This window comes from Poeciliopsis prolifica, unplaced genomic scaffold (assembly GCF_027474105.1).
Source record: "Poeciliopsis prolifica strain line A6 unplaced genomic scaffold, Auburn_PproV2 SCAFFOLD056, whole genome shotgun sequence".
In the NCBI taxonomy this organism is placed as follows: Eukaryota; Metazoa; Chordata; class Actinopteri; order Cyprinodontiformes; family Poeciliidae; genus Poeciliopsis; species Poeciliopsis prolifica.
The window spans coordinates 1,145,851-1,162,042 of NW_026562431.1; the positions used below are offsets into that span (position 1 = coordinate 1,145,851).

Here is a 16,192-nt window from a genome sequence, read left to right on the forward strand (position 1 = left end):
TGATGGCAAAATAAAAAAAACAAAAAAAGCAGTCTGGTTCCACACATTTTAAATTATTTATGTTAATTGTGTGATTTTAATTGTGTTTCTTATTTGATGGAAGCACTGCAATTGCAAAATTGTGCTTTTTAGACATTAGCAAAATATTGACAAACTTTCACAGGCATGTTTAATGGAAATGCAGCTGCTAATGTACATACAAAATTTGACTTGACTAATCACAGCAGAGCTTATTCTCTGTTGGTAGGTCAGTTTTTCTCAATTTTTTCTGTACAACTAACAGAACAACATTTGAACAGATAAAGAACCAGAATGAAACCAAAATTGTTGTTTCCTGCTTCACTCAGGGTCTCAGCTCTGAGCTCAGCTGAAACAGCCACAAAATCATGTGAATTTGAATGTTTGGTTTATTTATCTGACCTTATTGAAAATACCTAATATTGCATACATAATATATGTATCACATTACCATATAAATATATCACAACTCAGAAAAGAGATCTTGTTTTGTCCCAGGAAAACCAGCGGTGAACATATCCGGATTCAAAGCCCAGGAGGCTGCAGGTCGTCACAGATGGGCTGCAGACAGACAGAGACGGGCTGGGGGTTCAGATGAGTCCCAAAGGAGAAACAGTTCCCGCCTCCTCCAATCAGGAGCAGAGCCGGTTCTTCTGAGTCCGTCAGCTCGGAGCAGAAGGAGTGGAGCATCAGAGGCCAGGGCACTGAGCTCTGCACACACACATCATCACAATCACATTTACACTCAAAAGTCTGCCAAAGAAAGCACACCTGCCCTGTTACGCAGAACAGAACATCAAAATATTTTCACATTGGACAATCAGGTGTGAAAACGTCTCCAGAGGAGGGTGTACTTTCTTTTTCCCCCATACTGTAGCTGAGTTAAAGCTGACCGTGTCCAGTCTGAACTCCATGCTGCTGTACGTGCTGAGGCTGATGATGACGACACCAGGAACGCCATCTGAATGCATCCAGACCCCGCCCACCACTATCAGCTTATCACCAAACACATGGGCGCAGTGAGAATACCTGAAACAAACACAGGAACAAAGGAGCTCATTTTGAGGCAACTGTTGATAAATGGGAAGAGTTGTCATCTTTGAATCCAAAGTTGCAGGTTCAATTCCAGCTTCATGTGGAGGAGGACAATGTCCAAGTGTTGCCTAGCAATCTGCTTCTGAGCGTGACTGGGTGGATGCTACAATAGTGTAAAGTGTTTTGAAAGGTCGGTATGACTGAAGCGCTACAGACACGCTGCAATGTCACGTCATATGCACAAGATCCGCCCACCATCTTCTTGCTGGAGGGGGAAAAAAACCTGCTCACCACCAATGGCTACCACTGGGTTTACCTGTCAAGTTGTCAACATAACACGCAAAATCTTAAGTACACACCTGATATATAACTGAAAAAGGGACTCAGTGCTTTGCTACCAACTGTCAACCCCACAACAACCAGAAAACAAGGTCCTAAAGTATCACATTTCTCAAGTCTGAATGAAATTTTAATTTGAAAAACAAAATAGTGAGACTAGAGTAAGTCAGTTATGCTAACTTGACTTTGACGACCTCAACATGAAGATGTACTGCAGGATTCTGTCTGTTTGACTCGATTAAAAAATAAAACGACATACACAGCAACTTTCTGACAGAACATTAACACAGCAGGGATTTAAATGAGCTAATCAAACACCTGTGTTCAGACAATCACTTATTAATATGCAAAATAAACATCAAGCCTGAAAACATAAAAGTAACCGACTGAATGTTCTGTTTGCGTTGGAAATGTCTGCGTAGTTTTTGGCTTTGAATCCTGATACCCTATGGAGCTGCTGTTAGTCGGTTGCTATGGCAACGAGTCTGTGTGTGGCTTAGCAGATATGAGTGGTTTTGAGTTCTTCGACACTTTTTCTGTTGTTTCTTTTGCTGTGGTGCACTGCATGAAGTTAATAACACCTCCATCTCCAGGTTTCATTTTGTTAATGGAATTGTTCTACTGCAGCAGCGCGGCAGGCTGTGGATGACGAGTAAAAGAATCGTTGTGTTTTTGCCCTTCATTGATGTGCACACACAAAATTTCTAGATGTATACAATCATATGTGACGGGTCTATAGAAATTCGGCACATTTATTGTTTCTAGAATCAAATTGAAACAGTTCAGAGGGAAACAACTGACCTGGGAACAGGAGGTGGATGAACAGCTATTCTGATCCAATCGAAGCCTCGTTCTGTCGGCGTCAGGAGACTCAGATCACCCAGAGGCTCACCGTCTCGGCTAAGGCCTCCAAACACAACAACGGATCCGAGATAGGAACAAGCTGAGTGAGAATGACGAGCCGCTGGTACATCGCCCCCTACTGGAAACTGTGGATTATAATGAAACGAAACGAAGTTCCCTGAATCAAACTCCAGGAGCTTAGGGACAGAGCAGAGAGCACAGACATGTGAGTTTATGGGAAATTCAGACAAAATCTGACCTCAGTCCAGTGCTGCTGGTCCAGACTCAGGAAGCTGCTGTCACCCAGAGCACAAGCTGATTGGTTCTTCCCACCAAACACAAACAGGAAGTGTCTGCCTACCATGAAAAGGAAACAAGGATTGATCCATGGACAAGAAAACGTTTGAATGAGACGAAAAGTGAACGTTTTCAAGTCATCAAGAGAAGTCCAGTTGGTTCTGGAGGACTGAGGCTCAACACCGACAGACTGCTGGTTTGGTCTGGGCTCACCTCTGTGCCGGACCACTGTGGCAGTGTGTCTAAATCTTGGTGGGGGAGGATTCCCGGTACAGTCCATTGGCTCCACCTGAACCTTCTCTGCGTGTGGACGCGGTGCCTTGGCAGGGGAGGTGTCAAAGGTCAGTTTAAACAGGTCGGAGCTGGGTCGGAGCGGTGAGGAGCGTCCGCCGTACACCACTGCTCCTCCTCTTGGAAGGGGGGTAACTGTGTGATAGAGCCGCACGCCTAGAGTAAATGTAGAAAACATTTACAAAACCTCTGAGGTCAATCATAGGCAAGTTTAGCAACATCTGTAGAATATGGAGGAAACATTGATCTGACCCAGATCTGCTGACGCTTTGACGCTGGTGGACCTCCAGCCATTCTGATCCCTGATCAGGGATCTGGACTCCGTCACCCTGCCTCCTCTGCTGGACCCTCCAGTCAGCAGCAGCCCCTCTAACCTCATCCAGGTAGAGGCCAACCCCAAGCCTTCCAAACACACTGGAACTGTGCTCACCTTCAGCTCTGTGGAGCTCCAGCTCGGACTGATGGACGGTACTGGAGATGGTCAGACGGGCTCAGTTAGAGGGTTTACAGAAAGACGCAGAGGCTGAGGTCAGAAAAGTTTTGCTACCTGGGGTCTGACTGAGCAGAGCCTGCTCCATCAGAGCGCCTCGAGAAGCGGTCAGGATGAAGTAGTGGGAGCACTTCTGGTGCCATTCCTGAGGGAGGACAGGAAGACTTTGGAAGACTCGGGTTGGCTTTTACCAGCAGAGAGCTTCAGTCTGACGGAGGAGTCCGTCCGGCTAACCTCATGCTCGTCGAACGGCTCCAGGGTTTCTATTCTGTCCCGCTCCTCCTGGGGGACCAGCCCCAAATAGAACGCATTCATGTCCACACATACACACCGCTCCCAGCCCTGAGGACAACAAGCACACACACACACACACACACACACACACACACACACACACACACACACACACACTCATTAAGGAGAACATACATTCTGTTTAGCCAACTTCACCAAGCCTATAACCAGTTCATTAATTCAGCCAGTGGTGGCGCTGTTGTCAAAGCGCTGGACCGCAATGCTCCAAACCTCCATGAATATTTGATATGGATTTACCAACTTCAACAGTGAGATACTTGACATTCAGCTTTTGCGGATCGGTTTGTCGAGGGTTGTTCATTTTACCACTGGCTTCTGTTTTTATGTCTATTTATCTGTTAAACCACTTCTACATTTGAGGATCAGAATTTTATAGTGGAGTTATTTTTGAAAAGTTTGCGTATAAAACTAACATCCTAATGAAGTACTACTGATTACTTTTTGTTAATGTCTTAAGGGTCCTTAACAATTCAACTAAACTGCCATTGAGCCATTTCTTTACTCTTATGGTGTTTTTGACATTTTTTGAAAAGCTAATGCTGCCTGAGCTTCTCTTCAGTTCATTCTAACAGAGTATTGAATATATTTTTAATGACTCACTTGATGTTTGTTGTGCAACATGTGATTAATTAATTATTAAACAAGCTAAACAAATATGTATGCAGGTTTCACCCACTTCAGAATTTTCAGACCAATATGAATGGAAATCAAAGAGCACATTTTCACAGAAATGGACAAACGTTGTCCTGTCAACTAACGATGAATTTGAACCTACCAATGATAGATGCAAAACGTTAGCTTGCTAGCTAGCAAGGGTATGTTGAAAGCCAGTTAGCAATAGCCTCAACCATCTTGAGTCACAATAAATAATAAAACAATAAAACATGGCCTGTCTGCAGGCCAATAAAACTTACTGCAGAGATCAAATTTAAGACCTCTAATTAACATGACAAGTTAACTTACATTTTTTAAGACATTCAAGATATTTTAATTTCTTAATTTTAGATGAATGACTTTAAGAAATCTTAAGGATGCAAGAACACACTGATTTGTAATTAATGTAAAACTTAATTATTAATTTAATGCCAGGAAATATGGAGGACATATTGAAACATTAGCTGACCTTAATTAAAGGTCAGAGTCTGTAGGGCAGCTGGTAGAACTATTTAAATTCACAATTCACATAGTCCCTCAAGAAATATAGAAAAATGACTTAAGATACCTATATCTTAAGTCATGCTTGCATAACTTAAGCAAGCATGTCTTGGTAGGTTTGCAGCTGTGCCATACTCCTTCCTGCTCCAGTGAGGTTTCAACTTTGTGATGGTCTATCACAAAAAATAAATCAAAGTTTGTGACGGTGACATAACAAAAGTAAACGTTGTGTCGTGTGTACTGGCCTTGTCCAGGAACCTTTGCCTCTGTGCTGACAGATCTGGGTACTGCTGCAGGGCATGCAGAGTTGAATTGAGCTTCAAGAAATGGTCCTGCATGACGCGGCCGAAGGGATCGTCGGGACGGATCTGCTCGTACATCACGAAGATGGACCGTGGTAGGCGCTTTGCTGCCCAGCTGATCACGGCGTCTGACCTGCGAGGCACACAGTGGACCGCAGCTTTTAAAGCCTTACAGTGCGATGGACACCGCTCTGTCACCATCTCTGCTGTACTTTTGGGTTTCCATGTAGGTGAGCACCACTTCAGAGAGGATCAGGGTGGGAGTGGCCCAGTCCAGACCAGCTGCACTCAGAGCCTCCTCCGTCTGAGATTCCTCCCTAACATCCACCCCTAACAGGCGGTACTGGCTGCTGCACATGTAAACAGGCCCTGAGAACAGACATGTGATTATAGAATAAAAGTGAAGCTATATTGAAACAGCTGCTTTGACATTTTAGGCATCAGGAACCTGGTTGAGGAATCGGAGGCAGACAGGGGTCCAACATCCCTCTCAGAGTTGCATTAGAAGTGACCAGAGCAGCTTTGCGCCGCGCCACGTCAGGAAAATCCACCTCGAACACGGCGGCTCCGTCCAGAGCTCCGTCTGCACAGAGGCGGAAATACAGAGAGTCGAAGCCGGCGCCCAGCGACAGAATCTGCAGCAGCGGAACACAAGAAACACGAAGAAGAACACAGAAGAATGCAGGAAATTAAGACGAGCATGAGGGATTGTTGCTGTCCAATGGTGGGATTTAGACAGTTTTCACCACCTCCAATGTAATAGTTGTTAAGACCAATATCATGGCAGAAATGTCCAAAAGAAGTTGGTATATAGTGGTAAGGTCAGTAGTCCCAAGATTTATTGTATAGAATAAATCTATGGGTTGGCAACAAATGTGAGCTGGTTGTGAAGACGAACATTATCCAGTCAACTATTAATAAATTTACACTTATGCATAATGGAGGCAAAAAAGCTGGCTTGATAAATTCTTTGCATCTGTCACAGATGTAAATAATACTAATAATTGCTAGCCAGCAAGTGCTAACAGTATTACTCACTAATAATACTTGCTAGTTAGCTATCAAGTATTAATATACGTGATAGCTACTAAGTGTAATAAAAAAATACATTTAGTATTTTTCGACCATATGCTACCAAGTAGCTAACTACTTAGCTAACAAGTATTAGAGTGTATTATTTTCTGCTTATGCTTTCTTGCTGTCAAGCAATTTAAGGTCTTAATTTTGGACACATTCATTTAAGACTTTTCAATGATGCAAGTACACCCTGATGTCCATTTATGAGGAGGGTATTGATTTAACATTTAATTTGAATTGGTTTTATTTACTAGTTCTATAAAAACGAACTCAACAGAACTCACCTGTCTCTTTGGACATTTCGCAGTGATGAGAAGGAAATGCCTCACACAGTGGTCCACAGCCCTCCAGCGCACAAAGTAGCCCCTAAAACATCCAAACATGCATTAAAGGCTGCAGCACCATGATGATTCGGCCGGCTCACCTGTGAAGAGGTTCAGACATCTTCTCACCTGTTGATAAGCGGGGCTCTTCGAGATACTTTGCACACAAAGTGATGGATGAAAGGGTCCCTGAAGTATCCCTGCGCGGCGGCTGAAGCCTTGCTCACCACGCTGCTGTCGTTGGTTCCCTGCACCTGAGGAGGGGATAATAAACCACTGCCATCAGAAGGCCCTTTGAGAATGATCTGTTTTATTTTGAAATGTATTCATACTGCAATAGTACAGTAGTTTACACTATTGGAAAACATGTTATTGCTGTACTGCCTAAAAGACTGGTATCACATTCAATTTATTTGCCAGTTGTAGTGTTTTACTTTAAAAATGGCCAGTGTTATTACATGATTGGAAGTCATTCAATTATTAATAACTGATAGTGTCCCTGCAGTACTGCATTTCAAAATAAAAGTTTAGCATTTCGAGCTTACTGCCTCCCATTCTACTCACACATGAGTTTCCTAATTGTCGGTCCAAACTCTGTGGAGCATATTATTGTTGTTGTGTACGTTGTTGTTCTCTGTATACAACACTTGGTCGTTCAGTGTTTCAGCTTCACATTAAACTCTCACTAATTCAGTGAGAGGACGAAGATCGTGAGAAAACTCTCCTCCCTCGCGGAGCCTTTATAAACAGACATGTCACGATGTAGTAATATTTAATGTGCAGTATTTCTCACTAACTGTGCCACAGATAAATTACACACAGTCCAGATAAAGACGGGTTTTTTTTTCTGTGTGTAGAGAAGCTGAACTTGCCGCCGTATCGCTGCCCTTTCTCTGCTTCTTTCTGGCTCTTGTTGCCGTGACGCCATCGAGCTTTCCACTGCAAACTTCTTCTTCTTCTATTTCTCTGGACCACATCACCAGGTAAAATAAAGTGCAATCTGATTGGGACCTTTTGACATTAAAGTTTTGGCTCTTTCATCCAAGTAGAGCACTCCATCAAAAATAACACAAACATCCGCCACATGAGGCAAACTTCCGACTTCCTTCTCACGTGATTCTCGGTCGCCCTCCAGTGGCCTGGAGGTGGTCTCACAATGTAATTCAAAATTTCTTTACAGGGGAAAGTTGGAACATTAGACTAAAAGAATTAGATTTAAAAACTCAATCCTGTTTTGCGCTCTGATCTTGAACAAAACCTTTAAAACCAAATGTGGAAAATAATAAAAAAAAAATAGAAACTACAAGAAAAGCTCATTTCCCCCGTTTGGAAGAGGTTGCCACTCCTTTTTAAAATCTCTGTCTTACTGTACTGTACGGTTAGAGAGATGGACAGACATTGGAACTGGAGATATGATCCATCATTTTCATTATGATCAATGAAAATGATGGTTTTAAGATTTTAGCGATTTAAGGAGTGAAAGAAACAAGGCATTTGGCTGCTCCATTAATATCTTTTTATACACTTCATTTTTGGAATTCCCCTCTTTTAATTTGTTGAACATCTGTTAATGTTGGTTAGATGGGATTTTACATGGTTTCCGAATGAAAAGAAATTAGAAGTTAATGTTTGTGCCTTTAGAATACCACATTGTAATCCTACCTGAGCTCCTATTAAGATCTATTTTGCCATAAATTCGTAAAATACTCTTAAAACCTGCTACAGGTTAGAAATTTGCATAGGATTCTGAGTGGCTCTAAAAAGATACTGAAAAAAGCCCCTGGCGAAATATTGATAAGTTCTTGTTTTATTGTTTACAGCTTTCATATGTATTTCTTTTGCCTTACGCATATTTGGCAATACCCTGTAAGTGACAGACTGAGGTAAATCTGGGAACTTTGTTTGTTTTTGTTAGTGTTCGCAGAAGTAATTTAAATAACCACAGCAATTGAGATAAAGTTCAAAGAGAAGCAGTTTCGTTTTCCCTTAACAGAAACACGCCTTAAATAGTTTCTCTTATTGATAAGTTCTGGTCTGAAGAGCACCGACCAGATTGATCCAAATTGTAAAAACGTTTGTCTGAACTTTTTATGGCGCAATAGACACTTTTTTATTTTCTTGTCTATTCACAGAGACAAGAACAGTTCAGTTCAGTTCAGTTCAGTTCAGTTCAGTTCAGTTCCCTCATTGTCTTCCAAGGGGAAAACTTGTTTTGCAGCCTGAAATTTCAAACATACAAAACAACGTAGAATACACCGACAATGTTTTAAGACATTATAAGCACCTGTCAGACTTTCTTTAAAAACAAACCAAATTTAATGAATCAATTAAATGCGGGTTTGGAAGCCCCCAGTTTTGCTTTTGAGTAAAGGTTAGTGGACATTTGTGATGCAAGGAAATGAAAAGGAAAGCAATAAAAAGGAAGATTGTTAAAAGATGAATACTTTGTGTCATCCATAACATTGTACTTCGGCAGAAACTATGTAAACCTCCTGGGTGCTGTCTTCCAGTGAGATATCATGAGACCTTTTTTCTTCTGTTGAGCGCCACTCTGCTCTCATTCATTTTTGAAAACGTGTGGATCATCTCTAAAATTAACATTTTTCCAACAAAGGACAATAGTGATGACTAAAAAAAATATTCCTACGTCGTTTTTCATATTTTGCTAAAGAATAACTAGAAAGCTTGACAGGAATGTTTATATTTCAAATACCAACTTTCAAATATTCCCCTGAACTCATCACCAGCCAACAAGTGCAAAGAGAATCATATGGAATTTCTGGGAAATTATTATGTCAGTCCGCCATCTTTATTATTTTCAAACAAACCCCTTTACAACGCGTTTTTCTGTTACAGACAGCCGCTGCATTTACTTCTCATTGAAGAAAAAATAATTTCAGTTGCATTTATTACGAACGCAGAGTGTTCATGCTTGAATTATTCTATACGTTCTTAGTTGTTTGCTTAATAACTCAATAAACCGAGTCGGTAACACTTGTTTTCGGTTCCCTTCATGCCAGTTTGACAATGCGGCACTCTCGGCGCATGCGCCAGATTACAGGAAGTGTTAACATTTTTTCTTATCGCAGCAGCTGATAGCTCCGCCAGAAAAGCCTGGGACACCTGCTGCCGCTCAGACACGGTAAATATCCTTTCGCTGGAACGTCAGTAAGAACACGCCGTGTCGGTAGAAGGAGAAAGAATCTGTCTTTCTAGTCCAGCGTCTAAACACGGAGGTCTGTAGACTGAGCGGTGTCTCGTCTGGACCCGGCGGTGTGTGTCGTTAGCTCACACCGTGAGACAAGATAAGGTTCAGTGAGGGAGGAACCGTAGCGTCGTAACGATCTGCTCAGAGAATCAGACAGCTGGAGTCATGGACTGATGGAGCCCCCCCACCAACACCCCGTCTCCTCATTGTGTCGATTAGACGCAGAGGCGCAGCATCAGAGCCCCTGCTGAGACCTCCAGTCTCCGGTTGATCCGATTCAGACCTCTGTTGTCTGACATGACATGTGAGAACATCGATCTGAAATTGTCTTATCTTCGCGCTGCGAATTTCTCACACTCCTGCATTTTTAGCCTGCATTGATTGTCTTTGGGTGCCTTGCAGGAGGGGGCTGTTACTGTCACAGAGGACAGTGCTGGTAAAACATCATCTTTCACTTGAAAGATATGATCTAAAAAAAAGTTTTTTTTTTTTTTACATAAACAGTAACTTAAGATTCACTATGTGCTATAAAATGGCACTGTGTGCGTCTTCCAGGCATATAGTGCCATTTTATAGCACAATCAATTAACTACTTCAGTTGTTGTAAAATGGTGTATACATCAAATATGACTTAAAGGTGTTTGACTTGTTTATTTAACACCTTGAAATTGAGCCTCTGTCTCTTTAAAAACTTCACCTTCTCTTTCTGAAACTCCACCTTCAGGAAGTCATCTCTACATGGCTCCTCTGTTAACCCTTTATCATTTTTACCTGCGCTGCACTGAGCGGTAGCACGCATAATGAGCTCAGCAGATGAACAGTTCCACCATGCCTTTGCTAATTGCTGTTGGCTAGTCTGAAGGAGTTTCGCTTCGCTGAATCAATCAGTCAGTCAACTTTAATTTCTCCCATGGCAGAATAGTTGCCATGGCAGATTCAAGGATTTTTTCAAACATGCATGAGAAAATCAAGGCAACACCGAGGTGTCAATTTCACATAATGCTGCCCCTTTAACACTTCCATAAAAGCAGACGTTTTGTTGGTTTGCTGCTCAGGGGGATTCAGGTGTTGACCTCACAGTGAAGTAGGAAGAGCTCAGGACTGACACAAGCAAATGTTGCTCTTTGATAATGGCTATAGCGGGTGTGTCAAACTCTGCCCTGCATCTTCAGATGTGCCACTGTTCCAATACATGGAAATCAAATGGCTGAATTACCTCCTCAGTATATACACAATTTCTCCAGAGCCCTGCCAATGACCTAATTCTTTGGTTCAGGGTTATTGCAGCAGAACCATGTTTAAAAGTTGAAGGACACCGACTGTCGAGGATTGGAGTTTTACACCTGGAGGCTATAGGGACCATTTTCAAATAGTAGAATCCATGTTGCTGCAGCAATACGGATGATTCAAAAGTCAGATGTTCAGGATAACTACCAGTCCCATGGAGTTCAGTCTGCGGTCAGATGGTGCGCTAATCAGAGAAGCTCATGACAGGAAAACTAAAGGCTGCGTTGTTGTGGAACGCGACCTAGAGAATTGATTTGTTTCTCCAAAGAGTCTAACAACTCTACACAGGTTTGAGAAGTTATATTAGCCGAGCAACTGCCTTACTACGCAATTCTGCCCAATTCTCCTCTCCCTTCAATGCTCTGAACAAAGCAAAGCGTAGAACAAGGGGCTGATTTTTACCAGTCTATGGTTGTATCTAACCAAACCATGGGATTTTGGAACAGTGATTTTTGCATAGGAAAGACAAAAGAGTCAGTGAGGGAGGAACTGTAGCATCGTAACCAAAATGTGAAGGATGGCGATGGCTTGCTGCCATGGGGACCCGGCCATTTTACAGTCACCGAACTGCTTCGCCAACAAAATTTCCCATGTCAAATATAAAGCCATTTGTGACGGCTCCACCTTGACCCAAACCGGACAATGATGAGAAAAACACAACAACAACAACAACATGCCAATAACAAGGACAAGAAACCCAGTGGCTGAACTTCTGAAGAAGTATTTCTGTTGAAGGGGGTTTTAGAAGCTGTTGCATCAGGGACTCGGTCTTTCTTTGTGTGCAATAAAGAGGTTTGTCTTTAGCTAAAACAAGATTTGTATTGATATAGCATAGTGATCTTCCCAATGTTTCTAGTCACATTAGACTAAGGTTGTGTTTTCTCTCTGGGTCTTACAGTAACTTCCCCCCAAAATTGACATTGTGTTTTATTAACATTTCTTCAGATTTCTTTGAAAAGCTTTCCAACATGAGCTGTTGTGTTACTCTGACTCAGTTAAATATCGACAGATTTTGTTCTGCTTAGAGTCAGTTTGGAGGTAGACTGTACAAACTAAAACTGAGCATTGATCACAGTTCTCCTCTAATCTTACTCCTCCCAGTGGGGAGTAAAACCAGATGTATTACTAAGTATGGAACCTGTTATTGGAATTAACTTAACAAAAGTTAAAGTTTTTCCTTTTGCACAAAGAAAAACACCAGAAGAGTACAAAGATCAAGCCAGCCCCAGCGTCTACTTGGGAGGCCACTCGGGTCACTGTTCCAGCTGCATTCCAGGGAGGAGGCCCAGCCCCCCAGCCGTCTCCTGCACAGGTCGGTATGAGCTCCAGAGGGAGCGGCAGCCGATCCAACGGCTCGCTACCACAGACCAAGATCTGCCAGTTCAAGCTGGTGCTGCTGGGGGACATGGCTGTGGGCAAGTCCAGCCTGGTGCTACGCTTCGTCAAGGGACAGTTTGACGAGTTCCAGGAGACGACTATAGGAGGTGAGACGCAATGGTGCTGATCAGGTGATCGTTCCTTATGAGAATACTTTGATGTTAACTTGTTGCTCTTTCATCCGTGTTTGTCCAGCTGCGTTCTTGGCTCAGTCGGTGTGTTTAGACGACACCACAGTGAAGTTTGAGATCTGGGACACAGCAGGACAGGAGCGATACCACAGCCTGGCTCCCATGTACTACCGCGGCGCTCAGGCTGCCATCGTTGTCTTTGATATCACTAAACCGGTACATAAAGGCAAAGAACACATTATTTACGAGCTAGTCTAAGTAGAATGGGTTTAATTGTACAGTCTTGTTAGAAGACCATTATTTTACCTCTGATTATGTGGTTGCAGGAGACCTTTGAAAGAGCTAAAGCCTGGGTGAAGGAGCTGCAGAGGCAGGCCAGTCCAAACATTGTTATCGCTCTGGCCGGAAACAAGGCTGACCTTGCTGAAAAGAGACTTGTAGAATATGAGGTACTATTGTTTTTTCCCCTCATTTTAATCTCTCTATATCTGTAGTTTAGGAAGAAATTGACAAAAATTCTAAATCCTCTACATCAGTGGTCTCCAACTGCATTCCTTGAGGGCCACAGTCCTACAAATTTATAGACGTGTCCTTAGTCAAGCCCTACAGAACTCTGTAATCAGCTAATATTGGAGCCAGGTTTCCTGAAGCAGAGACAGCTCTAAAAGTTGCAGGACCCCAGTTTGAGACAACTGCTTTACACCTTCTCTTCTGGGAGAGGTCACAGTAAGGACAGTCCATTACTTGTTCTGCTACTTCCTCAGTCAGTGTGCACAGTGGGGTTTTACATTGTCCTGTTGAATAATAGAAGGATATTCCTGGAAACCATGGTCTTGAATTCAATGTACAGAGGCCTGCAAAGGTTTAAGCCCACACACAAGACCAAGACACCAAAGTTTTAGTTGCACCATGACTAAATGATGGAAAACTTATGAGGTGTGAATATTTTTGAAGGGGGGATGAACTCTTCAAACCTCTGTGTATCACCAGTTTATGGTAGAATGGTTGTATTGCTACGGCACTAAGGCCGTTCAAACAATGTCCAATTCATTAAACCCCTCCAACGATAAGGACAAGATGACATTGTCACTGATCAACTGTCCTTCTCTGTGTTACGAAGGAAGCCCAGACATATGCTGAGGACACCGGTTTGCTGTTCATGGAGACGTCTGCCAAGACAGCCATGAACGTCAACGAGCTTTTCTTGGCTATTGGTGAGACACCTTGTATCAGATTCAACACATTTAGCTCTTTTGTAAATGAATTAATAATCTGGAATACGTGTTGTATTTTGCTAATCCAATTACAACTTTTATTTACTCTGCTGTAGCAAAAAAGATGCCAAAAACAGACACGCAGAACCCAACACATGCAGCACGACATCGGGGAGTGAACCTGCAGGATCCAGATGCCCACTCCACCCGAGCCTGCTGCGGTGGGAACTAAAGCTCCCGAACCACCCTGCTGTGTATTAACTCCCCCATCCGTTCTCCCCTCCACACAGTCCTGAAACCACCATGTCGTGTTGCAGCAACATCCAGGGGTGAGCCTGATGTTGGGAAACCTGACGTCCGCTCCCCTCTGTGTGTTGCACCCATCCTCCTGTCCAAGCAGACAGAAACTCAAAGGAACAGGGAATGATGCCTATTGAATTAAGGGCGGACACTTAAGTTTGGCCACAAGACTTGGAAATTTTACTTTTGGAAATAACAGGCGAAGACCAAGATTGAGAAGTGCAAAACGAAGAAACGTGCAAGGCAGTGGCAGGCCTGTTGTAGTATTTAGCACTAATTGTGAAAATCCTATTTCTCTCTGCCTTGCAACTGTCCTGTTGCATAAACTGAACAGCACATTCTTGTGAATGGACAGAAACCATTAGAAAAGGGAGCTTTCTTCTTCTTTGTGGAGCTTGCTTTGTCTCATTTTGAACTGATCAAAGTCTGCTGTGAATACTGCCCCATAACACTGTCCTGGAATGATCTGTAATCCTTCTGTCATGCTTGAAAAGATCCATATCAATTTCTCAAGTGTGCCAGCCTGGTCAAATTTCTAGTGTGATGGTTTAGACTTCATTGCCTTCTGGCTGAAATATTCCAGCCTGTCCAAATCTTGTCCTGTAGTCTAGGTAGAAACTTAAATTTACTACATGAGGCCGACGTGTTAGTGCACACAAAGCTAAACCTCTTTGTATTTTAGGTATTTAAGATGCAATATTGAGAAACTCCCTGCAACGTAGTGCATGAGCAGTGACAGAGAAAGAGGGGAAACTTGACCACAACACTACGGCCTTGATGTGGAGGGGATGTTGGGCAATAAACGGTGAACAGTGGGGAAATCCAAAGGGTTCAGTCGGCATCAAACACCAGAATCCTGCTGTGAGTAGATCTCTAAAACCAACTGAAGGGCTGCACTGAGTGATAGAGGTGATTCAACTGCAGATAATACCATGGTGTCTGCTTCTGTGCATGTAAAAATTCTTGCCTCAGATCACTGATATCCTGGGGTTGTATGTTTAGTTATGTGGAAGAAAGCAGAAAAGATCTAAAATGACGCTCAAAATAACCCACGTTTCCCTGTGGGATCTTTTCTGCCCGTCTTCTGGTAAATGTCCCTCATTTGTCTCTTGTCAAGGTGATCTTAGATAGTTTTATGAATTAACTTATTTTCAGACAATGCTCTTGAAACGAGTTAGGTGTGCTTGTTAGCTGTCAAACCTCGCTGTAGAAAACAGGAAAAAAAAATGTTGGTAAAACACGAGAACAGAAGTGCCTACTCCAAGTTTTTCTTTTTCCTTGGTGTGACTTTTTTTTTAGGACAGGGTGCAGGAAAAGCACTTCCCTGACACTGGCTTGTATTTAAAACATGGCGCCTTGTCGTTAAGCTACACTGTAATGGCTCTTTGAATGGATGTAAAGAGATCTTGTCAAAGACACTGTATGTCATATTGTCCTTATTTTATGTATGTTGACTTTAGCAGATCACACTTGTAAACCTGGAATGGATTGTTCAAAGAACTCTAATCAGTGTTATAAATCTATTTGATTTAAACCAACTGTGGTGACCAGTGCAATATTTTTCCTTTTACAAATTTTAGCATGTTAACTAATATTAGCTAATGCCTTTCCATCCAAATATTAATTGTGTTGATGTGAAGTAAGGCAGAGCAAGTTTTGGAGTGTAAACGCAATCAATGGGATGCACATTTTTGAATTTTTATATATAAAAAAAGTTTCGTTTTTTGTTTTAATGCATATGGGGATTGTCTTCGTTTTTAATTTGGTTTAAAGCTATCACCTAAATTCAGGAACTTGAAGCATCTTTTTTTTCTCTCCTCCTGGAGTGTGTCCAGGTGTAGAAAAAAAACAACTCCAGACATGTTTCCCACCAACACATCTCTTGGTCATAAGAACTTTCCCAATAGTAATGGCTACACATGGAACGGGATGAAGCCCCAAAAAGGACATTGTAGGAAAAAAACAAAAAACATGAGTACTAGAAACAATTTTGTGCTCACCGAATCTTGTGCACAAAAGAAATAAACTACTTGTTTATACCCACATGCCAGCCACAGCTTTCTGAACCAAACTGGACCTCGGTATCAGTCTGGAAAAAGTTTAATTGCCCTTTTAACTGGCAACCTCTGCAAAGACAAAATAAAATCCAGAACCTGACTGAAAGTCAATTTCATCTGTGGTTTTAAAAAT

General features: G+C 42.3%; 2 protein-coding genes across 3 annotated transcripts; one reads left to right on the forward strand and one right to left on the reverse strand.

The window, feature by feature from the left end:
• Positions 1-389: 389 nt before the first annotated feature.
• On the reverse strand, positions 390-7,567 carry lcmt2 (leucine carboxyl methyltransferase 2). Of its 2 annotated transcripts, none has more exons than XM_055059992.1 (14): positions 7,358-7,567; positions 6,615-6,739; positions 6,447-6,528; positions 5,534-5,720; positions 5,298-5,454; positions 5,029-5,218; positions 3,548-3,655; positions 3,371-3,458; positions 3,076-3,294; positions 2,746-2,979; positions 2,495-2,592; positions 2,194-2,381; positions 912-1,047; positions 390-729 (listed from the first exon to the last, which is right to left on the reverse strand). In XM_055059992.1, exons 1-14 carry the CDS (start codon positions 7,460-7,462, stop codon positions 544-546), a joined length of 2,103 nt encoding a protein of 700 aa, XP_054915967.1. In that variant the 5' UTR covers positions 7,463-7,567; the 3' UTR covers positions 390-543. The 2 variants fall into 2 exon arrangements, with proteins under 2 accessions (XP_054915967.1, XP_054915968.1); XM_055059993.1 differs by lacking the exon at positions 7,358-7,567 and adding an exon at positions 7,050-7,336 and having other exon boundaries at positions 5,534-5,668.
• A 2,069-nt stretch (positions 7,568-9,636) lies between these two features.
• Positions 9,637-15,540, forward strand: rab5b (RAB5B, member RAS oncogene family). The gene is given in 7 exon segments (XM_055059789.1): positions 9,637-12,208; positions 12,211-12,266; positions 12,269-12,464; positions 12,553-12,704; positions 12,815-12,937; positions 13,609-13,702; positions 13,819-15,540. Coding segments are annotated over 7 exon segments (834 nt in total). The 5' UTR covers positions 9,637-12,111; the 3' UTR covers positions 13,935-15,540.
• Positions 15,541-16,192: the final 652 nt, after the last annotated feature.

Coding starts and splice junctions, on each gene's coding strand:
- lcmt2 (XM_055059992.1), bottom strand. CDS start 7,462: ATGTGGTCCAGAGAAATAGAAGAAGAAGAAGTTTGCAGTGGAAAGCTC. Junction 5,721..6,446: donor CGAAATGTCCAAAGAGACAG/GTGAGTTCTGTT, acceptor CCGCTGCTGCAG/ATTCTGTCGCTGGGCGCCGG. Junction 3,656..5,028: donor GGCAAAGGTTCCTGGACAAG/GCCAGTACACAC, acceptor TGTTGTCCTCAG/GGCTGGGAGCGGTGTGTATG.